Source organism: Electrona antarctica (genome assembly GCF_951216825.1).
Source record: "Electrona antarctica genome assembly, chromosome: 20".
In the NCBI taxonomy this organism is placed as follows: Eukaryota; Metazoa; Chordata; class Actinopteri; order Myctophiformes; family Myctophidae; genus Electrona; species Electrona antarctica.
Genome location: NC_136801.1, coordinates 2,463,976 through 2,490,508, shown reverse-complemented (window position 1 = coordinate 2,490,508; position 26,533 = coordinate 2,463,976). Strand labels below are relative to the sequence as shown.

Sequence of the window (26,533 nt, the reverse complement as noted above, 5' to 3'; positions counted from 1 at the left end):
AGCACCTACACACTGGCACAAGGTGCTGCCAGACGGTCAAAAGAGCTGCGCACGTTCTCGGCTGCGCGCTGCTTAAAGCTTGAGTTTTTAGACAGCTGGTGGATGGACATTAAGCTCCACCTCCGCCGAATACTTGCGCGACGGCCAGATTCCCGGAAACGCTCTACTCCGCTCAAGTCTTCCGCGGAGGTGGAGCTTAATTTCCATCCACCAGCTGTCTAAAAACTCAAGCTTTAAGCTGCGCGCAGCTTAAGAAGTGCGCAGCTTAAGAAAGTTTTGCGCTCAGGTGTGGAGACGGTGACAATGGAAGGAATTAAAAAGAAGTCAAGGAGATGTCGATGATCAGTGGCCAGTGGGTACACAGATGCTTCCACTGAACTACAGTAGGTATAACTTCTAATCCAAATAGTTTTTTATATATTTTTTAGAAACAACAAAGCAATAAAATGTGTGATTAATGCGCTAACAGTTCACCAATGGGTTAGACTACATTAATTTCATCTGGCAATGTAAAAATGGGTTGCAACACACAATGTACAATAATGACAAAATGATTTATTAGGAATAGGAACAATTACATTAAACAGAAAATTCCATGTTTCAATGTAGGCAAAACTAGGCATACTCTTAAACTAAACTCAGGAATTAAGCGACTTTGTAATTGTAAAATGGACAGAGAACAGGTAGAGAGAGAGAGAGAGAGAGAGAGAGCACACATTGAAACCACCCCCCTTCTCGACCAATCAGCTTGATCAGACACCTGCCAGCATTCTGCCTGAGAGAGAGAGAGAGAGAGAGAGAGAGAGAGAGAGGGGGGGGGGGGGGGGGGGAGTACAGAGGGAGCACAAGTGGCCTAACCAAAGAGGCATTTTTAGATACTGGCTGCCCCCATTTACAAAACATTAGCAACGAACCTAAATTAATTCATTACATCTTCAGTGGGAAAATGGCGTACGGGTAATTAACTATCAACATAGCAAATGCAAATTACAATCAGCAATGTTAATTATCTCCCCATGCAGCCCTATCAGTAGTAGTGAGCACGTGCACACGTGCACAGCACAGAGAAGTGTCTAGTCTAGTGTTTCAAAGAGAGCTGCCCCGTATCTAACTATCTCAAGTTGTACTCTGACTGACTAACAACTCAACGCTAGTCTTCAGTGCGCCCACATGCAGCTCCGCCAACCGGGCAAGTGATGCCCAGTGGCGTCCCGGCGTCCGACGCACCACAAAACAACAAACCAAAACAACAAACTCACAGAAAAAATTCAATAAAATAAAAATACATCAAAACAACAAACAGCGTTAAGCGCTTCTTCGTCCTGGCACGGGGGTTCACGTATAGCTCTGATGGTCTCTAAACCACCCTGGCCCTAACCTTCTCTGCCTCGTGCACGCACACACCGTACTCACCACCACCTCCAGCTGAAGACCGTACTGCCCATAGCATCACTGCCAGCACGGACGGACGAGCAAACTCCCCCTCGTCACCGGCACCAAAGAAATACAAAAATATAAACGAAAATGTAATCAAACCCAAATCTCATTTAACAACGAATATCATTCCATATACCTGTACATTAGGGGTGTAACGATATAGTAACTGCATCGAAAAATCCATTTTAATTTCCAGAATTGAAGTATATCGAAATGAAAACAGCAACATTGACTATGTATCGCATCGTATCGTTTTGCAATGGAAATAATCGGTATCAAATCGTTTTTGCTATGCAATTAATCGATTGTATCAATACTACATTTTTGTGCGTGGTATTTAGCAATTTTTTGAAGAAAATTGAAAGAGGGGTTTAATTACTTAATTTAAAATAATGTCAATGTATTTTAAATAGTTACTGTATCGATTTCAAATCATTGAATCGTATCGTATTGGATCGCCAAAATGAACCAATGTCGACCCCTAGTGTACATATATATGTCTCACTGAAGTTGAACACTACATAAGATGTTAATTTGCCCACTTTGCAAGTCTATCTTAAAGAATGGATCACATTTACAATTATAGTGTGTATAGTGATTTCCATTCTTTCCACTAGTACCACAGCAGGACACAATCTTGATGAAAGTCATGACAATTTACAATTTATTTCATTAGAAAGACAGTAGGCCTAGTACACTCACGTTTTAACAAATGGGACTATAGTAATTCAGACAGAAGCCATCATTTGTTTGATTAATGCATACACACCACCAAATAAAACTGTGTTTACAATGTATTATTATACTGTTTAATTCATGTATTTATTCATGTACAGTATGTATGTATTAGTCTCTGTTTGCTTTTACATTTAAAATAATTACAAAACAATGGCTTGTGCTTGTGTTTGAGGAGAGAAAAAAAAATCATCACAATATGAATATAGCAATATAATCTATACGTAGGCCTATGTCTACATCAAATCACAATGCATCACCACGTTCTAAGCTTGTAGATCTGTTACTTCTTCCAAATGTCTTGCCTATATTGACATGCGCAAAATGGGGACCTTTGGGTTTCATGTCGTCGACATAATTATGAACGACAACGCTTCAAATCAAATTACTTCACTGCCTGAATACATTTTGTAATATTACTGGTAGTCGAGGAAATCAGTGAATTTAATGCACGACTTATTTCGTCTCTTCTGTGTTTCTGCGTCCAAATCCACCCATGGCAACCGCGGCTAAAACCGCCTTCCCCGCATCTCTAAAGCCCCGCTTCTTTTGTCTCTTCTGTATTTCCGCATGCACTTCCGACTCCATCTCTGTGAGTTCTTCCTGATTCTCGACCTTGGCTATGATCTTCGCCTGTTCCTTCATTTCCTCCAAAGACTGAATTCGGGTCAAGTAGCCCTCCTTGGCTTCAGACCTCTCCCCGTCGATGAGCAGGTCTATGTAACCAGGGGCTGAAAGTGGATTGGGCCTCAAAGCGATCTCACTCAGTCTGGCCAAACATGCAGCTGCCTCCTGCACGAGGGACACCATCATGTCCTGGAGGTCTTTACTCTCTTCCTCTAGCTGTTTGATCACATCTTGGACGGACATCTTTGCTTGCGTGGCTTTCTGGTACTTTTCCATCATTTCCTTCACTGTGTGCTTCTCTATCCTCACACCCCACTCCCATCTGAAATACTCGTTAACATGTTGATTCGACCCACAGCCACATACAGTACACTTTCCATTGTCGTCCATGGCGGCACAGATTCTCCTTTGATGTTCTTTTGGTATTCCACAGGGGTAGTGACAAGTCATTGGGCATTGACTGCAGTTGGTGCTCACCCCATTGGTGGGGAATTTCTTATGCTCTCGGACAGGTTGATCAATCTCAAAATCTTTATTTGTGGAGATGGCGGTTTCATGTTCTTCAATCTTTTGCTTCGTCATCCTGATTTCTTCAAGTTTCACCATCCCAGCTTTAACCTTTGGCTGTATGCCATTGATGGCTGTCTCAAGCCTTTGGCGTTCTTTAAGAACCTCCTTTGTTAGCTGCAAACTGTTGGTTTCCATTTTGTCTAAAGCGGCAAAGAAACGTTTCAAGCTCTTCATGCCCATGTTCCAAAACATTTTTTCAAAGTTTTCATCGTCACTGTCTTCATCTTCACCACAGTCCTTTTTCCCGGGGGAACTTTTGTCTGCAAACAGAGCAGAGGAGTTGAATTTGAAGTGAATGGGCAACCCTGCATCTGTTTTGGGACATGGGACATTGGACGCGTTTATCGCCTCCAGAACTGCGGGCTGCTGGCCGTCTGCAAACGTCACCAGCATCCGAATGTGCTTTGCAATGTCTTTACCAAAAATGGAGAGTACGGAGTCAAACACATACTTCTGTGTGTGTGTCAGTCTTGCAAGGGAGGCCTGGGTAACGAAACACACTATGTCAATCTCAGTGACACCAACGTCGGAACCGAAAAGGGTCCGGATCTTCTCTATAATTTCCCTGTCTCTTTTTATTCCTTGAGTATCACCAAAGCCTGGTGTGTCAACGATGGTGAGCGAATAAGGGACTCTAAAACCCTCTTGGTGGTTAAGTTTGTATGCAGTGACCTCAGATGTTTGGCTTTCAGCTTGTGAGCCTGGTCCCTCGTCGATCAATTTAAATCGGTAATCATCATTCCAGTTTATGCCGAGGATGTAGTTGATCATCCCATTGATGAGGGTGGTCTTCCCTGCCCCAGTTGCTCCAAGCACCATGATCGTGCGGTTTCGCCTCGTGCTTTCCTCGCCAACACTGTAGCTCCTGCATCCATCAATGTCCGTATCATCCATTTTCAGAGGTAGCTTGTAAACTTTGGGTGACCCCGAATTGATGAGTTCGCTATTACGTCTGGCAAATTCAGACAGAGATACAATTTCAGCTTTTGTTGTCTGGACAGTGACCGGAATGCTTTCCTTGCTTCTGCCAGCTACGCCACAGTCACATCTGACTCTGACTACATAATCTGTCAACGGTTCTAGCTGGGCAATGATGGCATTTTCAGCATTTGATGCCACTTTGTTCCACTGCAGTTGATCATGTTTCATTCCAGTGGATACTTTTGAGTACTCCACACTGTAGCTCTCCACGTTCACCCCGTCTCCGAGCTCCGTCGGTCGCTCCCATTTCACTGAGAGTTGATCTGAGTATGCTTCAACTTGAAGTTTTTCAGGTGGACTTGTGGGTAAAGTTTTCATGGAGCCACTGACTTCACTGGCTGGCCCTCTGCCAACTGGACACACTGCTCGGTATCTGAACATGTACTCTGTGTTAGGAGTCAAATTTGACACTGTGACTTCATCAGCTTTGGGTGCAGTCTGCTGTTGCCAGATATCTTGTCCAGTGACAAAGTACTCAATACAGTAGTGGCTGGTGTCTTCTGCTCCAAATCTTGGTGGGTACACCTTCAGTGTGATGTTGTTGTGGTTTATGTCACTCGCTACAGCTGTTTCAGGCTTTGAAGGTGGCTCGAAGTTCTCATTGGCCAGAAATCCATCCTCATAAAGGTAGACACTTGCACCCTTTTGACTCTCATTTGCTGTAGCTGTCACAAGGAACTGTATATTCTTCCTGTCCTTGTTGGCATCCGCAAAATCAATGAAAAGCTTTGCTTTCTGCCTCAATTTCTCAGATAGCTCTTTTGAGAAGTACCATTGTTCCTCTTCTACATCTCGGGGATGCAGTGCAGTATCGTCGGTTTTCACTTGTTTGGGTGCTTCTCTTAGATAGCTTGATAAAGCTGACAGATATGGTTCAGCCGTTTGCAGTGAGGTGAAAGCAAAGCATACCGCTTGCTTGGTTTCTGAACTGAGGATTATTTTGTCAATTTCATCCTGACTTGAGACAACCTTTGTGTGTTTCATCATGTTAGTGAGGGAGCATATGATGTTTATTTCTCTCTCTTTGCAGCGCATCCACTCACTCAGGTCTTTGTTGTTGAAAGGAGATGAGTGTCTTCTTTTCAGGATCTCTGCAAGCACACTTTCCTCTTCCCCACCTCCTCTGAGTAAAGGGAGTTTCCTTGCCAAGGTTTTCTGAAAGTCTAGCTTGAACTCATTACACAGATCTTTAAAAGCCCTCAGCTTCTTGCTAATCTGTGGGAACTGTTGTGCGACAGTGCTCTTCCGTGCATCGTTGCACCTCAGTTCCAGTTCAGCGATGTACTCCAGGACACTTTGAGCTTCGTTCACTAATCCAATGCTAATCTCACGGACCAGCTGAGCAGCGTTAGAATCTAAAACCTTCAAAGGCATCAGCCAGACCTTCACTGGTACGGCATTCTCTCCATTTGCTCCCAGCAATTGTGGAAGACTTTGGTAGACTTGTATTGCATCTTTAAAAGACACTGGGGTGGTGTTAAGAGTAAAGTCCCCATGGAACTTACAGGAGAACTTATCAACCTTTGCGATGTCTGTGTCTTTCATTTGTAGAGAAGCTTCACCTTCTATTGACATGCAGGGGATCTTATTGATTGATGCCTTCAAGTGGCCTTCGATTTCTTGACGATTCTCTTTATCAGACACTTCACGGTCAAATACAAAGAAGGCTTGTGCCCCATAAAGGATACCAGTTACAACATGTGTTGCTATGCCTGAGTCAAAAACATGTACATGGTGCACATTGCCTCTTCCAAGATGATTCATTGACAATTCTTCAAACATTGTGGTAGCTTTGTATTTGAATGTTACTCTCGCCTGATTTTGTGTAGTCTTACAATCATTGAGATATTTGGCAGAGCCAGCAACCTCTACCAGTCCACCCAAGAAACTTGCTTTCAAGGACGCTTCAACATTTAGTGATGAAATTTTGTCCTCAATCGATTCAGATGCAACTACCTCAAATTCAGTGTTGCGCTGGGGTCTTTTTCTGATATCCTTTCCCAGATCTTCATTATTCCACAGTGTATAGCCTGAAATTGATAAAGTAGCTCAGTTATGTGCCTTGTCATTAATATTGATCGTTGTTTGATGAAGACTATATTAAACTTGGTACACAGCCTTGGAATTCATCAATAATATAATGAAAACGTGTCGATGGTTTCTCACTGATCCTGGGATGTCTGCCATATAATATTGAATTGTAGCTACTGTATAATTCCAAGTAGTAGCCGTGTCGCAAATAGTAGCCGGGGGATTTAGCATTGTGTGAATTAAATGCCCATTCGAACTAACGAACAAGTGCTTCACACATCCAGTAGGTGTATATTGGATGTGATTGTGTCCATTGTGTCTGCTTTCACATCATTGTGTCCATTGTGTCTGCTTTCACATCAAAGTACTCACTCAAACTTTGCCCTTTTTATCAAACCGACCAGTGTCTGTAGCAATTTAAGAGTAATCTCTTTTTATCACACCGACCAGTGTCTGTAGCAATTTAAGAGTAATCTCTTTTTATCACAACGACCAGTGTCTGTAGCAATTTAAGAGTAATCTCTTAGATCACTCCCTGAGTCCCTGCCCAGTTCACTGGGAAGTGAACGATGCCAGGCAGAGCAGTCCAAGGACTGTCTAAAGAGGACGAGACGCGAAGACCGTATGGGCGACGCCATGTTGCTCCATGGTGCAGTTGAGACCAGGAAGTTGTACATGCCCAAATTTGTGCATGTACAACTTCCTGGTCTCAACTGCGCATGTTTCTTTCCTTCCATGGAGCACCATGGAGCAACATGGTGTCGCCTGTACGGTCTTCGCGTCTCGTCCTCTTTAGACAGTCCTTGGAGCAGTCTAGTACGTAATCATTGACCAGCAGTGCCGCACGGCTAAACAGTGTGACAGGCTCAAATAATGGCCTGGTAGAGGTTGGTGCAAAACAAAATAAAATCCTGCTGCAAATAGACACGGGTTTCTTTTAAACGCCTGGGGTCCTAACTGATTTTGTGAATTGAATGCCCGGGCTACTATTTGGAATTATTTGGTATCTGACTGATTGGTTTTTGAATGTTTGAAGCCTTCTCTTTATTAACCTTAGACATCTTCATCTCTTTTAAAATGTGCCGCAGTCGGTGGACTATGCCGGAATGACCCCTGGACTCGAACCACGGTACCCCGCCCACTTCGAAGATTTTAATGACTCCCTAATTGGATCACATTTCCTTATTCTGCTTTTACATTTGCATACTAATTAGTAGAAATTTATTTTAGTAAAACATCACATGTATTTGCTTGATGGGCAAGTGCTTTTGAGACTTTAGTGTCAATCCCAATCTTGTGAAGTCAATACATAGAACACAGGACTATTACTGTTAAGCTTTGTGGTTTGAATTCTCACTGGGAGCACCCATTCAATAATGTAAAAATGGTGAAAGGGGTCTACATTTAAAGCGTTACCTGGGACAAGCGAGTCTCGTCGACAGTCATAGAGCATGCCAAGACTGAAGGGTCGTCCAAGAGCTGCCATCTGTTTGACCCCTGGGTCCATGGCTCACGCTGACCTGGAGAAAATACATACATCTGTGTTAGTTCATTCATCCTGTTGGTAAAACATAATACTCACTATAGCCTACATTTTGTGAACTCTGACGGCAGTATTATGCATGTCTTAAGTACCAGGTCTTATTACTTAACTTAAGACCTGGAGGCGTGGTCAATGCTGTTTGGCCACTCAGAAGTCTTAAGTTAAGTAATAAGACCTGGTACTTAAGACACGCATAATACTGCCCATATATCTGGGCCTTACTTATTATATTCTGTGTAATTTAAGTTCTCCATGAGTTGAAGCTTGTTCTGCAGTTGCTATATACCAACGAGGGAGTGTTTGCCAAATGCCGCTGTTACATGAGTCATAGCCTGGAACTCACCTATGCTTTTTATGGCATAGGCAGCTCCCGGCAGGATCCGCCGGGAGAAACTATGCGCAGCTGCGCAACATGTGACTAATTATTTAGAGCGACAGAGAGAGAGAGAGGAGTGTGTGTGTGTGTGTGTACATGTGTGCGTGTGTGTGTCAATTTAACAAAGGTGCAGGTGCGATGTTTGCGCTACTCTATGCCGAATTGAAGTGGATTCGGACCCAGACTTTTTTTTCTCCCTGGGAATAAAAACGTCTGGGTTTCCGAGGCTACATGAGTCATGACAGACTTACTTATTGCTTAAATACCTTGTAAAACAATTGTAAATAGAGTAAATAATTGTCTTCTATACCTACAGTAAACCAGGATCTGCTGTGACAGTCAGGATCATCAAGTCTTCACCATGCAGCACCTGATTACAGGATCATCAAGTCTTCACCATGCAGCACCTGATTACCTGTATGGGAAAATAACATTAAAAGACTATTCACAACTCCTAAGCAAGCTCTGCATGTATAAACAAATTCAAGGACACTTCATTATAATGACTTATACATGTTATTAGTATTACACAGTTAACAGTACAAGTTTGCGTTGCATTGCAAATATATAGCTGGCTTTGAATGCATGCATACAATATTGGCCAATGAATGAATTAGGCCAAGGCATATTATAATTATTATATTATTAAAAAGTGCTTTGCCGAGCAATATAGAAAAGAGAACAACAAAAACATTAAAATGAAAATAAAAATAAAAGTATAATCAACACAGATATTTTAAACACTCAATTAAAAGCAAGAGTAGAAGAAGGTCTTGAGCTGTGCTTTTAATCCATTCTGGGTGGGAACCCCTTTTGGTGTTTTAAAAATGATGTTATAATTTAGCTAATGAAAAATAGCAGATCTACATGCTCGTAGAGCCTACGAGCATGTAGGTCTGCTATTTTTGAAAAATCGTTAAAATGTGGCACAAATTTGGATTATATATTCTTTCAGAGCGAACGTTTGTAACTCAAATCTTTGCTTCTGGGGCGTCCCTGGAACAACATATTTTCAGATGGGGGTCGGCGGCCAAATACAGATAAATCTGGGGGTCCTTGACATGGAAAAGGTTGAGCACCACTGACATACTGTAGAAACATAGGTTTTTCAGAAAACTGTCAGGATTTTAGAAGGCATTTGTATAATCGTCCTGAGGTCTAAATGGGTTAAAGATGTCTACAGAGGCTGCCTGTCTGTTCTACAAGCCATTCAGTGGCGTGCACAGATAGACACTAGGGGGTGCTAGAGCACCCCCTGCCCTTTTGGCAATGTGCCCTTTTTGATTTTTCTTTTGATTTTTCAAAAATAGCAGACCTACAAGCTATGAGCTTGTAGATCTGCTATTTTTCAATAGCTAAAGCATAACATAATGCTAACACCAAAAGGGGTTCCCGCCCAAAATGGGTTAAGGCAACCGGCCGGTTCCACGCGCTGCACAAGGTGCCCTTTTTTAACTTGAGCACCTGCCCCTCTAAATGTCTGTGCACGCCACTGTACATTAGTGTACATGAAGCATTATGCACAGTGAACTGTTCCATTCCATTTTGCTGTCAATACACAGTCCAATTTTCAGCAATTATTATTATTTAAAAAGTGTCTAGATCTAGAGCGGATCAGCAGCCTGCATGACAACTCCACCCCAACCCAGTCTAATAAAATCATCAGGAAGAAGCAAACAATCAAACAAACAAACAAAAAACATCTGAAAGGTGATGGAACATGTTTGAATTTACTTTACTTGTTCAATATGCTCCTGATGATGCTGTGTCGATGTGGACTGTCTCTGCTCTGGTCACTAATGCCTTAACTGCTCAGCTATGACACGCCCCCACTGCCCCCTGGGTCCATGACCTCAAAGGCCCTTAAAACTAGGCTCCAGACCTCCCAAAACAAACTGGTCAGGCTCCTACTTGGCCTCACCCCCCGAACCCACCTCACCCCTGCCCACTTTGACAGACTGGCATGGCTTAGGGTCGGCGACAGAGTACAGCATCTTGCAATGGGTCTGGTCCACAAGATTCGATACTCCACCAAGATACCCATGTACCTGTGTAGATACTTCCTTAATGTTAACGAAGTCCACACCCACAACACCAGAGGGAGTGCAACGAATCATGTTCAACCCAGATTCGGCACAAACAAGGGACTAAATTATTTTCGCTCCTATGCCACCAAAATGTGGAACGCCCTACCAACAGTCATTAAGACATGCGAATCCCTTGACTCCTTCAAAACCGCTCTCAAAGGGCACCTACGGATGGCTGCAATTCGAAACTGGCCCCCGTAAAATCTGAATCCCCCCCCCACCGCCCCCCCCTTTTTCCCCTCACTGTATATGTTTCTTTTCCCTTTTTACCTCCATTATGATGAATTCCTGTTCTTCCTACTGTTCTTTGTCTATATAGAAGTGTCTATTTGTACGTCTCTAAATGTTTTGATGAATTGAACATGGTGGACCCTGTAAACAAGTGTAATGCTTAATTGGGTCGTCCACTCACAGTTAACAGCCTTTGTATTGAGTTTGTGCTTGAAATCTACTGTAATTCTGCAAACTGTTAATAACATTTTCAATCAATCAATCAATCAATGGCTCACACTGACCTGGAGAAAATACATACATCTGTGTTAGTTCATTCATCCTGTTGGTAAAACATAATACTCACTATAGCCTACATTTTGTGAACTCTGAATCTGGGCCTTACTTAATATATTCTGTGTAATTTAAATTCTCCATGAGTTGAAGCTTGTTCTGCAGTTGCTATATACCAACGAGGGAGTGTTTGCCAAATGCCGCTTTTACATGAGTCATGAAAGACTTACTTATTGCTTAAATACCTTGTAAAACAATTGTAAATAGAGTAAATAATTGTCTTCTACCTACAGTAAACAAGGATCTGCTGTGACAGTCAGGATCATCAAGTCTTCACCATGCAGCACCTGATTACCTGTATGGGAAAATAACATTAAAAGACTATTCAAAACTCCCAAGCAAGCTCTGCATGTATAAACAAATTCAAGGACACTTCATTATAATGACTTATACATGTTATTAGTATTACACAGTTAACAGTACAAGTTTGCGTTGCATTGCAAATATATAGCTGGCTTTGAATGCATGCATTCAATATTGGCCAATGATTGAATTAGGCCAAGGCATATTATAATTATTATATTATTGCAAAGTGCTTTGCCGAGCAATATAGAAAAGAGAACAAAAACATTAAAATTAAAATTAAAATAAAAGAATAATCAACACAGATATTTTAAACACTCAATTAAAAGCAAGAGTAGAAGAAGGTCTTGAGCTGTGCCTTTAAAGATGTCTACAGAGGCTGCGTGTCTGTTCTACAGGCCATTGGCTCGTAGGAGGGCATTAAGGAGGAGTCTTCAGAGTACATTAGTGTACATGAAGCATTATGCACAGTGAACTGTTCCATTCCATTTTGCTGTCAATACACAGTCACATTTTCAGCAATTATTATTATTTAAAAAGTGTGTGTGTGTGTGTGTGTGTGTGTGTGTGTGTGTGTGTGTGTGTGTGCGTGCGTGCGTGCGTGCGTGCGTGCGCGCGCGCACGCCTGCGCCCTGGTTTGCAGCCACCCAAACACTAGCAATCTTGACTTGTAGTATGGACATAAGTAACATTATAGCAATTCAATGAGTTTATAACAAATTATAATGTTTGGTGATTTAATTAGATTTGTTTCAATATGTAATATATGTACCTATACTAGTTACTCATGGTGAGACATAACTTACTTATGTGTACTTTTTGGACATTAGTAGCTTATCCATTACATGCATTTCTGTTGGACAAAGAGACGGAGAGTGACAGTCACATATACATTCATACATAAGTGTCCAGCGAGGGCTTTTTGCCTGGCTGAATAATCTGAGGTGCAGCTTGACTAAATCTCTTCCAAACGCCCAGGTTGAACATATGTCAGCTATCTCAGCAAGCAGATAACGTGAATGTGCGAGTCACTGATATGGGTCACCAATATAATACAATGATATGGGTCACCAATATAATACAGTCACTGATATGGGTCACCAATATAATACAGTCACTGATATGGGTCACCAATATTATACAATGTTGCCAGTTTGCAAAACTGAATGTACAGTATAGGTCTTGTCTCATAGACCAGGGGTTCTCAACGTTTTTGGCCGGGGACCCCCGAAAATGCTTTGGCAACGTCTCGGGACCCCCGCCCTGCCCCCTCCCGACCCCCAATATAAATTGACTGCTACAATAACCTTAAACCATTTTGGGCGGGAACCCCTTTTGGTGTTTTAAGCATTGTTATAATTTAGCTATTTAAAAATAGCAGATCTACAAGCTCATAGCGCGCCACCGAGTGGCGCGCTACGAGCTTGTAGGTCTGCTATTTTTGAAAAATCGTGAAAATAATTTTTTTTTTTTAAAGTAATTTGGGGACCCCCTAAAATAATTTGGCGACCCCCCGAGGGGTCGCGACCCACGGGTTGAGAACCCCTGTCATAGACCATCATGTTGCGGATATAGTTTTGTATTGATTTGATAGATATACTGTAAGATCAGCTGATTCATGTGATTTGGCTTCATTACAGTATATTTATAAGGGAAATCCAAAATGAAGGAAATCAGTTTGTTTTTGCTTTAAAGCAGTAGGACCCTTTCGTAGCTTTCGTTTGGTTCGTGCTTGTAATTTACCTCATCATATTAGTGTTGGAAAGTAAGTAACTTACTACTTAAAGTGATATTGCCTTTTTCCAGTAACTAGTAATATTATAACTAATTACTTTCACAGAGAAAACAGAGGAACTAACCAGGTGCTCAACAGAGATAGCAATATGTGATCAATAAAAATACAGGCCCGAACGGAATACGCGGCCGCGGTGTTCCGATGCAAACGCCGCAGATTTTCCGCGGAAATTTAACCCGTTCATGTTGTAGTTTACTTTACCCAGGCCAGCATAATATTAACCAGTGGATGCATCCCGCCCCTCCCTCCTCCCCTCATTCTCTACTGCTGACTAATATGTTGGATGCTCTGGACGAGAATATTTAATATAGCTTTATATCAAAACTTCAAAAGCTGTCGGAAGTCTTTTTTTTTCAAGTCCCGTATCTGTTACCTTCGCTGCCCTGACTGCATGGCTGGCTGTCACTAGTGTCCAAATGCCGGTGGTCGCATATTGCTCGCGCTCATGCACAACGCAACAAACAAACTTCGGGAGAGAACGCAAGCACTTTTCATGGCCACGGACAACGAGAGCACAGTCTAACTGAGGGAGGGAGAGTGAGAGCTGTTTCTGTTTGTGGCATGACGTGCTGCGAGCTCACAGATCTACGCTTCATGCAACGAATGTACCCGTATACGTTTGTTCTATTAAAGGGTAGATCGCTACCGTTTGGGGGCTTAGCAGCCCCCCAGACGGTAGCCGATCTAGCCTTATATAACGAACGTACCGATATGCTGTGAGCCTATCCTGTTGCTAACGCGACCCCCCTCCTCTCTCTCTCTCTGCGTATCTCTCTCTCTCTCTCTCGCGCGCGTCTCTCTCTCTCTCTAACGCAACTCTCTAACGCGACTCTCTCTCCCCCGTTGAAGTTGCAATAGTTGGATCACTGCAGTGTTGCACTGTTCATATTAGCTGCTTTGATATTATAGGAAATGGCCTACCATACATTTTTTATTTTACATTTTATGTTATTAGTATTTGCATCTGAACTTGTCATTAGCCTAACTGTAGGCATAGATACATACCATACCATAGCCTATTTGAATAATAATAAATAGGATAGTAAATAGTACTGTGACCAGATTTGACTGAGGGACTGCCATTGGATTTCTTTTCATGTCATATGAAAGCAGGGAATCATAGTTTAAAATGGATGTTGATTTTATTATGGTATTTGCCATAGGCAATATGCCAATATATTGTTATAAAAAAACGTTAAAATGACCAGTGAGCACCTGCAACTGCACTTTTTAATATTTTATGAGGACTTGGTTTCAATAAATGAGTCCAGTACATTTTACAGGGTGCTAACTGTCTAACAGACCCAAAATGTGATTTATTCATTATGATCTGTTTGAAAAGTAGAAATATAGGCCTCCTTCTTATAGCTGCCTCCTTCCAATAAAAGTATCAGAATCGGTTAAGACAAATAAAAGCCCCGGATTATAAATGAGGATTTACGGTAGATCTTAATTACTTTGTTGTGGTACTTTAAGGTTTATTTGGCATATTTAGAGTTATTTTTGCTCTAAACACATTGATTATAGTCCTGGATAACTGTCTAAAACCTTCAAAGAAAAAAAAAAACACTCCGCAGAATCCCGCAGATTTTCCTCCGGAGTCACCGCAGAAAAACAGAAAAAAACCCGCAGATTCCGTTTGGCCTTAGTGATCATGATAAAAAGGTGCTCACACGGATCAAACATGGGATGAAGACATAGATAAAAAGAGAAGGATCCGGGCACTCAAAGTTAAAAAATGAGGAACGCCTTTATTAAATTAAAAAGGAAACTGCCAACATGTTTCGACCTACAAGGTCTTCATCAGGTCAAGAATGAAGGACAACATCAAACATACTCATTATAAAGCAGCAGGAAACACAGCTTTGCAATGAGATAATTAGCAGTGTCAGAGGCACGTGAGTGTCCATTGGTTAATACAGCCGTAATAACATTTTCTACTTTGTTTATTGTTTACTATTGTTTTTTATGATCTATAATAAAAAGTGTTTTTTTCCTTCTGTTGAATATTTGGTGCTTAGCTTTTGATTATATATTCCTCTGGCTGTCACACACATGTGTGGCGTCAGCTGTTGATTGAGTGCCTAATGGCATGCCCATGTTATTACGGCTGTATTAACCAATGGGCACTCACGTGCCTCTGACACTGCTAATTATCTCATTGCAAAGCTGTGTTTCCTGCTGCTTTATAATGAGTATGTTTGATGTTGTCCTTCATTCTTGACCTGATGAAGACCTTGTAGGTCGAAACATGTTGGCAGTTACCTTTTTAATTTAATAAAGGCGTTCCTCATTTTTTAACTTTGTGTGCCCGGATCCTTCTCTTTTTATCTTCCCTCTTTTTATCTAATTACTTTCACATTTTGAGTAATAATATTACTAATATGTTACTATTTGCCACGAGTAGCTTGTTACTATTTTCACAAACCTTGGTGGTTCTGTGGGCTTCAGTGTTTATTTATAATGGCAGACTGGGTTGGGGACGGGTGGAGTTGTCTTGCAGGCTGCTGATCCGCTCTAGATCTAGACTCTAGAGCGGATACGGAAACGATGCGCACTGAGCCGTCTGTACGTGTGAATTATCAGATGCGGAGGATCAGGCCTTAAACCGTCCGGAAGGCACTGGGCAGTGCGAGACTTTTGGGGCCAAAAGAAGCAATTACTGGGGGCGAGGAAAAAAAGTAAGGTAATAATTTATTTTTTAAGTAACTAGTAATAGGTAATATATTACAGTTTTTGAGTAACTTGAGATAATGTAACTACTTCAATTGGCGAGATATATCGCTCCGTTGCTCAGTTGATTACAAATTAATAATTCAAAAATAGTTTCTCATTGACTTGATCCTGTGGTAAGACAGCTCTAGAAGCTCTGGACTAGAAGCACATCAACACATCTCACAATATAACATCACACAAAACCCAGTACTGCATTTTTCTTTTTTTTAATTAGCCATTTTTCTGTGGATCCAGATTTTCAAATAATAAAATCATCAGGAAGAAGCAAACAAACAAAAAAAATCTGAAAAGTGATGGAAAATGTAATGAATTTACTTTACTTGTTCAATATGCTCCTGATGATGCTGTGTCGATGTGGACTGTCTCTGCTCTGATCACTAATGCCTTAACTACTCAGCTATGACACGCCCCCCCCCCCCCCCCCCCCCACACACACACACACACACACACACCGCCCCCGTGCTGATAGCAGCACTTTATCCAGCTCCATGTAGAGGTTGAGATTTCAGATCCTTTATTAGTTTTTCTCAGTTCACTGTCCACAGAATATTCTCACAGTAACAAAAAGACAGACATCTGTATTCTTTCAACGACCCCCGCATTAATTAATATCTATTAGGCTGCAGACCCATCTGAACATATAGGGTCAGTGGCAGCTATGGGATCCCCACAAGAGAATGTGTCAAAAAAGTCTTACAAAATTGGGTGCGCTGATTGTCGAGTGGATACGATGATAACACATCCTCTGATTGCCTGACATGCAGGCTCAATGAATTTAGTTAAATAGAGTGAACTAAAATGTATATAGTTTCTGGGAAACACGCACGCACGCACAAGGTCATTTTATTTATAACGCGCCTACTACTAAGGAGTCTGTGTGACTGTGTATGCTGGGCAGGAGCATGTCTCAACCAACGGGAGGAGTAGTATCGATACATCGATACCATGGAAAAGTAATATTGAACCATTTTTATTTTTCAGAATCGATAATAATCGATATATCGACAACACTAATGCCAATACAGATTTGCAACTAAAGTAATTCATGTGCATAAAGTGCAGTAGTACTTTCAAGTAATACAGGATACGCTGTCAACACTCAATCAATCAATCAATCAATCAATCAATCAATCAATCAATCAATCAATCAATCAATCAATGTGACAAAGTCATAGTCCTTGATACTTCTATATGACAGCGGACCTGGCACAGCGACCAACGTGTGTCTCGTAAATCTGAATATCTACCAGCACAAAGGACATGCCAATGAACTCTCAAACAGTTTCACCCAGCAAAGAAGATTGAAAAACAACCATAAAGTCATTCAAAAAGCAGTTATCAGCACGCTCAGTGGACCTGGCACAGCGACCAACGTGTGTCTCGTAAATCTGAATATCTACCAGCACAAAGGACATGCCAATGAACTCTCAAACAGTTTCACCCAGCAAAGAAGATTGAAAAACCACCATAAAGTAATTCAAAAAGCAGTTATCAGCACGCTCAGTATAAGGACAGCGCATGATGGGTCAGGAGATGATGAAGCAGAGTACCAGTCAGTCGACCAACACGTGTCTTACTGTCTTGTTGTAAATCTGAATACCTACAGCGGCACAAAGTACATTCACCCAGAAAAGAAGATAAACGTCAACAGACCCCCAGGGTTCTCTACTCGGCAATATTTGCCGAGTAGAGCAATTATTTGCGGTGTGTGTGGCAAGCATTTGCCACACACACCGCCCCCGTGCTGATAGCAGCACTTTATCCAGCTCCATGTAGAGGTTGAGATTTCAGATCCTTTATTAGTTTTTCTCAGTTCACTGTCCACAGAATATTCTCACAGTAACAAAAAGACAGACATCTGTATTCTTTCAACGACCCCCGCATTAATTAATATCTATTAGGCTGCAGACCCATCTGAAAATATAGGGTCAGTGGCAGCTATGGGATCCCCACAAGAGAATGTGTCAAAAAAGTCTTACAAAATTGGGTGCGCTGATTGTCGAGTGGATACGATGATAACACATCCTCTGATTGCCTGACATGTAGGCTCAATGAATTTAGTTAAATAGAGTGACCTAAAATGTATATAGTTTCAGGGAAACACGCACGCACGCACAAGGTCATTTTATTTATAACGCGCCTACTAAGGAGTCTGTGTGACTGTGTATGCTGGGCAGGAGCATGTCTCAACCAACGGGAGGAGTAGTATCGATACATCGATACCATGGAAAAGTAATATTGAACCATTTTTATTTTTCAGAATCGATAATAATCGATATATCGACAACACTAATGCCAATACAGATTTGCAACTAAAGTAATTCATGTGCATAAAGTGCAGTAGTACTTTCAAGTAATACAGGATACGCTGTCAACACTCAATCAATCAATCAATCAATCAATCAATCAATCAATCAATCAATCAATCAATCAATCAATGTGACAAAGTCATAGTCCTTGATACTTCTATATGACAGCGGACCTGGCACAGCGACCAACGTGTGTCTCGTAAATCTGAATATCTACCAGCACAAAGGGCATGCCAATGAACTCTCAAACAGTTTCACCCAGCAAAGAAGATTGAAAACAACCATAAAGTCATTCAAAAAGCAGTTATCAGCACGCTCAGTATAAGGACAGCGCATGATGGGTCAGGAGATGATGAAGCAGAGTACCAGTCAGTCGACCAACACGTGTCTTACTGTCTTGTTGTAACTCTGAATACCTACAGCGGCACAAAGTACAGTACATTCACCCAGAAAAGAAGATAAACGTCAACAGACCCTCAGGGTTAACTACTCGGCAATATTTGCCGAGTAGAGCAATTATTTGCGGTGTGTGTGGCAAGCATTTGCCACACACACCGCCCCCGTGCTACAATTTACAATTTAGGCATTTAGCAGACTCTCTTAATCCAGAGCGACTTACATTAGGCAGGAACAAAAGTATGGGAATACATCACATATATAAAATGCATTTATCAAGAAACATGCGTAAGCTAAGAACGTAACTAGAACATATCTATACTAGAAAAAGTGCCCCTCGGGGCACAGGTCTCCACCAGGGCAGGTCAGGTTGTGGCCTCCTGGTGGCGCTATAATAGGCCAATGTGAAAAGGGTGCCATTTCTTCATACGCCTTTGATGGCAATTGGATGATTTGAGGCATTTTGTTCCAAAAATGTGTTTTGCAAAAATCAACCTGTTGGTGGCGCTATAACAGGCCAATGTGAAAAGGGTGGGATATATTCCTCAGCCTAGTAAGAAAATGTGTGAAAGATTTCATGTAAATTGCATGCTGCGTTCATGATTTGAGGCTTTTGTTCAAAACGGGGCAATCTTGCAAACTGTCAAAGCCAATTATAGCCAATTAGGATGGAATATGAAATATCGGACAGATCCGACTTGAGCACATGACCATAGAGATACTGTGTAACGATTTGTGAGATTTTTGGATAGAATCTGGAGGAGTAATATAAAAAAATGTGTTTTGCAAAAGTCGGCCTCCTGGTGGCGCTATAAAAGGCAGATGCGGAAAATGTGGGTTAGAGGTCATCGTTGGCATCCAGGGAGTGTGTGTGCAAAGTTTGGCATCGACCGGGTTAACGGTGCCGGAGATTAGCTGGTAACAGACGGACGGAAGGACACACACACACACACACGGAGGGAGTGCAAAACATACTCTCTCCCCATGCCTTCGGCCTGGTGGAGACAATTAAATCTTATGGGGTCTGAATCACTGCGTGAAAAGAGAGATTAACAGGCCATTATGGGCACTAGATTCAGGTTTAGCAGCATATACAGTAATTTATATACATATGTGATGGTACCGGAGTTTGTTGGTAAATGTACCGGGTGTTTCCTGGAATATACTCAAACTTATTCCATGCTTTTTGGCACAGTGCTGTCCACGTCGGACATCTTTGATGAACTACTGACTCATATTTTATGTTTTTGTCAGCGTACAGCGAGGGCATCAAAACAGGAAGTGAGCAGTACGTCTAAAAGGAGAAGTGTGTCCTTGTGCGCAGCCAGAAAGAGGAAGTGTGCTCAGACATGTACGAGGCAGGGTGTTATGAAAGATTAGCATTTAATAATACATACGGATGTGAAACTGGCTGAAGGGACTTTTTTAAATTTTTCTGAAATGCTGTGATGCAATAAGCTAAAACACTCCTCACATAGGAAAAGGGGCTGTATGTGTTATGTAATGTGTTGTGAGTTTGGCAGTTGGCCGTATACATTCCATAAATATGACCTTTATGCACTGACATGCTTAAATTCAACAGCACAATGGGCCAGCGGTCAAGGGGTCATGGGGGGTCATCGATATGTCCGTACGTTACACGGACAAACGTGTCGGCGGCAAAAAACTGTCCGTGCTCAATTTTAGATTGTCTGTTTTACACACCATTAATTTGTCTTTGCATGTTCAATTACTGAATGTCGACAAGTCATGTGATGTGATGTGACACTATGGCACATTATGAGTCCACTAGTGTTTCTCAAACGTTTTATTTGTAAAGAAAGACCCCCCCCCCCCCCCGCCCATAACTCTGAGAGTGTACAAATGTTTGTACAAATGAGTGTACATGTGTATACACTCTCAGAGTTATAGATCAAGCTGCAATGGTTCATTTGGACCATCTTCCAAACCAAACTTATGTTTCTATGTCAGTGGTTCTCAAACTATTTCATGTCAAGGACCCCCAGAATTATCTGTATTTGGCCACCGACCCACATCTGAAAATATGTTGTTCCAGGGACACCCCCCCCCCCCCCCCCCCCTCCCCAGAAGCACAGATTTGAGTTAAAAACGTTCGCTCTGAAGGAATACAACATGTATATTCAAAGATTTGCGCCACATTTTCACGATTTTACAAAAATAGCAGACCTACAAGCTCGTAGCGCGGCACTTGGTGCCGCGCTATGAGCTTGTAGATCTGCTAGTTTTCAATAGCTAAAGTATAACATAATGCTTAAAACACCAAAAGGGGTTCCCGCCCAAAATGGGTTAACGCTAGGTAATATTTGTATGTCTATGGCAAAAATAGAATTTTGACAAAGAATGTTGACCACAGGCCGGCTGGCATGGCTTTGATTGAACCCTGCAACGGTCCATTTCACAGGCCGGCTGGCGTGGCGATGATTGAACCCTGCAACGGTCCATTTCACCACAGGCCGGCTGGCATGGCTTTGATTGAACCCTGCAACGGTCCATTTCACAGGCCGGCTGGCGTGGCTTTGATTGAACCCTGCAACGTACGGTCCATTTCACAGGCCGGCTGGCGTGGCTTTGATTGATTGATTGAAAATTGTATTAACAGTTTGCAGAATTACAGTACATTTCAAGCACAAACTCAATACAAAGGCTGTTAACTGTGAGTGGACGACCCACATAAGCATTACACTTGTTTACAACAGGGTCCACCATGTTCAATTCATCAAAAGCGATGATTGAACCCTGCAACAGTCCATTTCAAGGAAGAAAAAGATGATGAGGCCGTTTTTGTTTTCTCCCCTATTTTCCAGAAATAAGTATTTTGAAGCTATATGTAGATATGTCATCCCGCTATAGCTCAACTTGCTTGTTCATGAACACATTCTTGAGTAGATTATCATTAAAATGCATTAGCCAAGATCATGCGTGCTATTCTTCGTTGCTTTGCTCTTTTGCTGACTTTGGATTTGCAAAAGTGGAAGAACTTGGGGTTCTTTCTGCCTCAGACTCTGCCTATTGAGGGAACTTGTCTTTATATGGACAGCTCTCCGTCTACCGAGCAATCTTCGTTCCTACTCTCACCTATGGTCATGAAGTGTGGGTCATGACCGAAAGAATAAGGTTGCAAATACAAGCGGCCGAAATGAGTTTTCTTCGACGGGTGGCTGGCATCTCGCTTAGAGATAGGGTGATAAGTTCAGTCACACGAGAGAGACTCGGAGTAGAACCGCTGCTCCTTCGCCTGGAAAGGAGCCAGCTGAGGTGGTTCGGGCATCTGGTTAGCCTCTGGGGCGCCTCCCTATAGGGAGGTCCTCGACGCACGTCCCACTGGGAGGAGACCCCGGGGCAGACCAAGGCGCAGTTGGAGGAAACACATCGACTCACTGGCCTTGGAACATCTCAGGATCCCCCCAGGAGGAAGTCACTAATGTTGCTCTGGAGAGCGAAGTCTGGAGCACTCTGGTGGAGCTGTTGCCCCCGTGACCCGACTACGGATAAGCGGTTGAAGAAGGATGGATGGATGGATGGATTGATTGATTGATTGATTGAAGAATTTATTAACAGTTTGCAGAATTACAGTACATTTCAAGCACAAACTCAATACAAAGGCTGTTAACTGTGAGTGGACGACCCAATTAAGCATTACACTTGTTTCCAATAGGGTCCACCATGTTCAAATCATCAAAACATTTAGAGACGTACAAATAGACACTTCTATAGACAGAACAGGAATTCATCATAAAGGAGGTAAAAAGGGAAAAGAAATATATACAGTGAGGGGAAAAAGGGGGGGGCGGTGGGGGGGGATTCAGATTTTACGGGGGCCAGTTTCGAATTGCAGCCATCCGTAGGTGCCCTTTGAGAGCGGTTTTGAAGGAGTCAAGGGATTCGCATGTCTTAATGACAGTTGGTAGGGTGTTCCACATTTTGGTGGCATAGGAGCGAAAAGAATTTAGTCCCTTGTTTGTGCCGAATCTGGGTTGTACATGGTTCGTTGCACTCCCTCTGGTGTTGTGGGTGTGGACTTCGTTAACATTAAGGAAGTATCTAGACAGGTACATGGGTATCTTGGTGGTGTATCGAATCTTGTGGACCAGACCCATTGCAAGATGCTGTACTCTGTCGTCGACCCTAAGCCATTCCAGCCTGTCGAAGTGGGCAGGGGTGAGGTGGGTTCGGGGGGCTAGATCAAGTAGGAGCCTGACCAGTTTGTTTTGGGAAGTCTGGAGCCTGGTTTTAAGGGCCTTTGAGGTGCTGTGGTACCAGGAGGTGCATGCATAGTCAAAGAAACCCTGTACAAGGGCTCCTGTTAAGGTCTTCAAGGTGTTTTTGTTGACCAGTGAGGAGATCCTGTAGAGGAATCTTGTTCTATGGTTGACTTTTTTGATTACGTTGGTGGCCATTTTATCACCGGAAAGATTAGCCTCCAGGATGGAACCTAGGTAGGTAATTTCATCTTTACGTGTGATAACATTGTCACCCACTCTAACCAAGAAGCCATTTGCCTTGCTGAGATTACTAATAGAGCCAAAGAGAATGGATTCAGTTTTTCCCAGGTGTAAAGATAGTTTGTTATCAGCGAGCCAGGTGCAGATTCTACCGAGTTCAGAGCTGAGGGCATTTTCAACCTGCAGTTTGTCCCTGTCCGAGACCAGCAGTGCTGAGTCATCTGCGAACAGGAACAAGTTGCAGTCACAAGCAGATAAGCATTCTGCAGATAAGCATTCTGCCTATTGAGGGAACTAGTCTTTATAAGGACAGATAAGCATTCGGCTGGCCTGCCATTGTTCCTTTCAATTCACACAATGCTCATCTGCCCTCACTTCCTGTTTCACAGGAAGCTCGTTTAGTGTGTTTTGGGGAAGCAGAATCCCTGTAGTTTTACTTTTAACCCATTCAGGCCTGACGTCGAAATGTAAAAAAAATGTTTTCTAAATCATGACAATTTTCTGAAAGATTTGAGGCACATTTTAACGATTTTTCAAAAATAGCAGACCTACAAGCTCGTAGTGCGCCACTCGGTGGCGCGCTATGAGCTTGTTAGCTTGGGTTAGTTTAACGCTAACACAAAATGGGTTAACCTTTTGACAGATATTTTGTTTTGTAAGTACTGTATAAGGCCTAAACCTCCAATAGCAAAGTAGGAGTCAGTTCGCCCCCCCACTAAACTGACCTGATAGGAAAATCAGAGAGATTGACTGAAGGTTTTAGACAAACAAACTCCAACATTCAAACCTGAAAAGAATCTACAAAAAAGGAGTAAGAATACAAAGGGATTTGTCATGATCGCTCAACATGGAGGCCGAATCTAGTCTTTTTCAGAATCATTTATTCGGGGCTGTATATATACCGCCGACGGCTTTTCAAGATGTATTCATGTGTACTTTTGAAACACAATGTATTTTCCTCCACTTGTCCACATGAACCCTGTCCGTGCGGGCATGTCATAAATGGTGCATTTATATAGCGCCTTCATCCAAGGCTCTTTACAGAGATTGTGTACTACATTCACCCATTCAAACACCAATGACGGAGCAAACCATGCAAGGAACCAAACTGCACATCGGGAGTAATTAGGGGTTCAGAGTCTTGCTCAAGGACACTTCGGGGGAGCCCACAGGGTTCGAACTGGGAACCTTGCGGTTACCATCCACTCACCCCTGCCGCCCCTATTATATCATCATAATATGGCGGCGCAAAGTTCCCCCAGATAGTCCTGAATCTGGTGAAAACAGTGAAGTGAAACAGAACACATTGTGAGCTTGTAGATTGGCTATTTTTCGCTATACGTCGTACGCTGAAGTATATGTTTTTTTTATTGGGGTTAAACGTTGTTTACTATAGCTCAGTGGCCTTGTGGTTAGACTGTACGCCTGAACGAGACTGTGAGGTTGGGGTTCGATACCCGGCCTGGCCTCCCTGCATGCTTCAATAGACTGTACGCCTGAACGAGACTGTGAGGTTGGGGTTCGATACCCGGCCTGGCCTCCCTGCATGCTTCAATAGACTGTACGCCTGAACGAGACTGTGAGGTTGGGGTTCGATACCCGGCCTGGCCTCCCTGCATGCTTCAATAGACTGTACGCCTGAACGAGACTGTGAGGTTGGGGTTCGATACCCGGCCTGGCCTCCCTGCATGCTTCAATAGACTGTACGCCTGAACGAGACTGTGAGGTTGGGGTTCGATACCCGGCCTGGCCTCCCTGCATGCTTCAATAGACTGTACGCCTGAACGAGACTGTGAGGTTGGGGTTCGATACCCGGCCTGGCCTCCCTGCATGCTTCAATGGCACTCAGCATCAATACGGGTTGGATGGGCGTCACATTCAGGGGGTTCCCAAAGTGGGGTCCGGGGACCCCCAGGGGTACCTGAGAGAGTGCCAGGGGGTCCCCATGCAGTTAAATGATAGTTTGGAACCAAATGGACCCTAATGCGTCTGTAACTCTGAGAGTGTACAAATGGAACCAAATGGACCCGTTAGTTCCATTTTCCATTTATACACTCTCAGAGTTGATTGATTTTACAATATGTATTGGGGTCCCAGAGATAGAAATGCCATTAAATGGGCGTCCGTATAGACTAATGCATGTCCAACTGGGGGTCCATTGAAATGAAACGGGTTGAGAATCACTGCTAGAGCCGTAAAAATCTTCTCTCATGGGTGGTCCCTGGCATGTATTTTCAAATGGGGGGTCCGCGGGGCTAATTAGTGTCAATGTGGGGGTCCTTGACATGAAAACGTTTGGGAACCAGTGTAAGTATGTCCACAGTCCAGGGGTTGGACTTTCTTGTACATCAAGCTGCCTCCACGCCGCGCTACAGAAACAACAGAAGACTAGAAAAAGTGCCCTTCCGGGCACAGGTCTCCACCAGGAGGATAGGAGTGTGTGTGATGTTTGGCAAAATGTTTAGGAGGATGTTTTTTTGTATTTGTTTTTGCAACAATTTGCTTCATTTTGTTGAGGAAATGCAGAGCCAGATCACTCATAGCATCTCTGAGGATAGAATTCTGGATGAGCAAGACATGTGCAGCATTTTGTACAAAACGGGCCACTCCTGAAAACTTTGGAAGGCAATCTTAGCCAATCAGTGTACAATCTGAGAAATCCAACAGACTCGTCTTGATCACATGACTACAGAGATCATGTGTACCGATTGCCATTTCTTCATACGCCTTTGATGGCAATTGGATGATTTGAGGCATTTTGTCCAAAAATGTGTTTTGCAAAAATCAACCTGTTGGTGGCGCTATAACAGGCCAATGTGAAAAGGGTGGGATATATTCCTCAGCCTAGTAAGAAAATGTGTGAAAGATTTCACGTAAATTGCATGCTGCGTTCATGATTTGAGGCTATTGTTCAAAACGGGGCAATCTTGCAAACTGTGAAAGCCAATTATAGCCAATTAGGATGGAATATGAAATATCAGACAGATTCGACTTGAGCACATGACCATAGAGATACTGTGTAACGATTTGTGAGATTTTTGGACAGAATCTGGAGGAGTAATATCAAAAAATGTGTTTTACAAAAGTCGGCCTCCTGGTGGCGCTATAAAAGGCAGATGCGGAAAATGCAGGTCAAAGGTTTGTCCTTGGCCTCTAGGGAGTGTGCATGCAACGTTTCACGCAGATCTGTGCAGTTTTAGGTAAAAAATGTGAAAAGCTGCCTCATGGTGGCGCTATAACAGGCCGTTCTGGAAAATGTGGGGCAGAGGTTCATCGTTGGCATCCAGGGAGTGTGTGTGCAAAGTTTGGCATCGACCGGGTTAACGGTGCCGGAGATTAGCTGTACACAGACGGACGGAAGGAAGGACGGACGGACGGACACACGGACGGAGTGCAAAACATACTCTCTCCCCATGCCTTCGGCCTGACGGACGGACACACGGACGGAGTGCAAAACATACTCTCTCCCCATGCCTTCGGCCTGGTGGAGACAATAATGACACTATACATATTAACTATACATATATACTATACTATGCTATACATATGTAGGCTACTATGATGTGCTATGACTATATAC

General features: G+C 42.8%; 1 protein-coding gene across 1 annotated transcript; it reads right to left on the bottom strand.

Annotated features, from left to right (window-relative positions):
- Positions 1-577: 577 nt before the first annotated feature.
- LOC306912914 (uncharacterized protein) lies at positions 578-16,138 on the bottom strand. The gene is made up of 6 exons (XM_079489373.1): positions 16,106-16,138; positions 12,061-12,107; positions 11,183-11,246; positions 8,615-8,715; positions 7,798-7,901; positions 578-6,380 (listed from the first exon to the last, which is right to left on the bottom strand). The coding sequence occupies exons 5-6, from the start codon at positions 7,886-7,888 to the stop codon at positions 2,629-2,631; spliced, it is 3,843 nt and encodes a 1,280-aa protein (XP_079345499.1). The 5' UTR covers positions 7,889-7,901; positions 8,615-8,715; positions 11,183-11,246; positions 12,061-12,107; positions 16,106-16,138; the 3' UTR covers positions 578-2,628.
- Positions 16,139-26,533: the final 10,395 nt, after the last annotated feature.

What these genes read in the sequence shown, in the direction of transcription:
- LOC306912914 (XM_079489373.1), bottom strand. Translation starts at nt 7,888, where the DNA reads ATGGACCCAGGGGTCAAACAGATGGCAGCTCTTGGACGACCCTTCAGT. An exon ending in ACGAGACTCGCTTGTCCCAG is followed by an intron (nt 6,381 to 7,797) that starts GTAACGCTTTAA and finishes TATCAATTTCAG; the next exon opens with GCTATACACTGTGGAATAAT.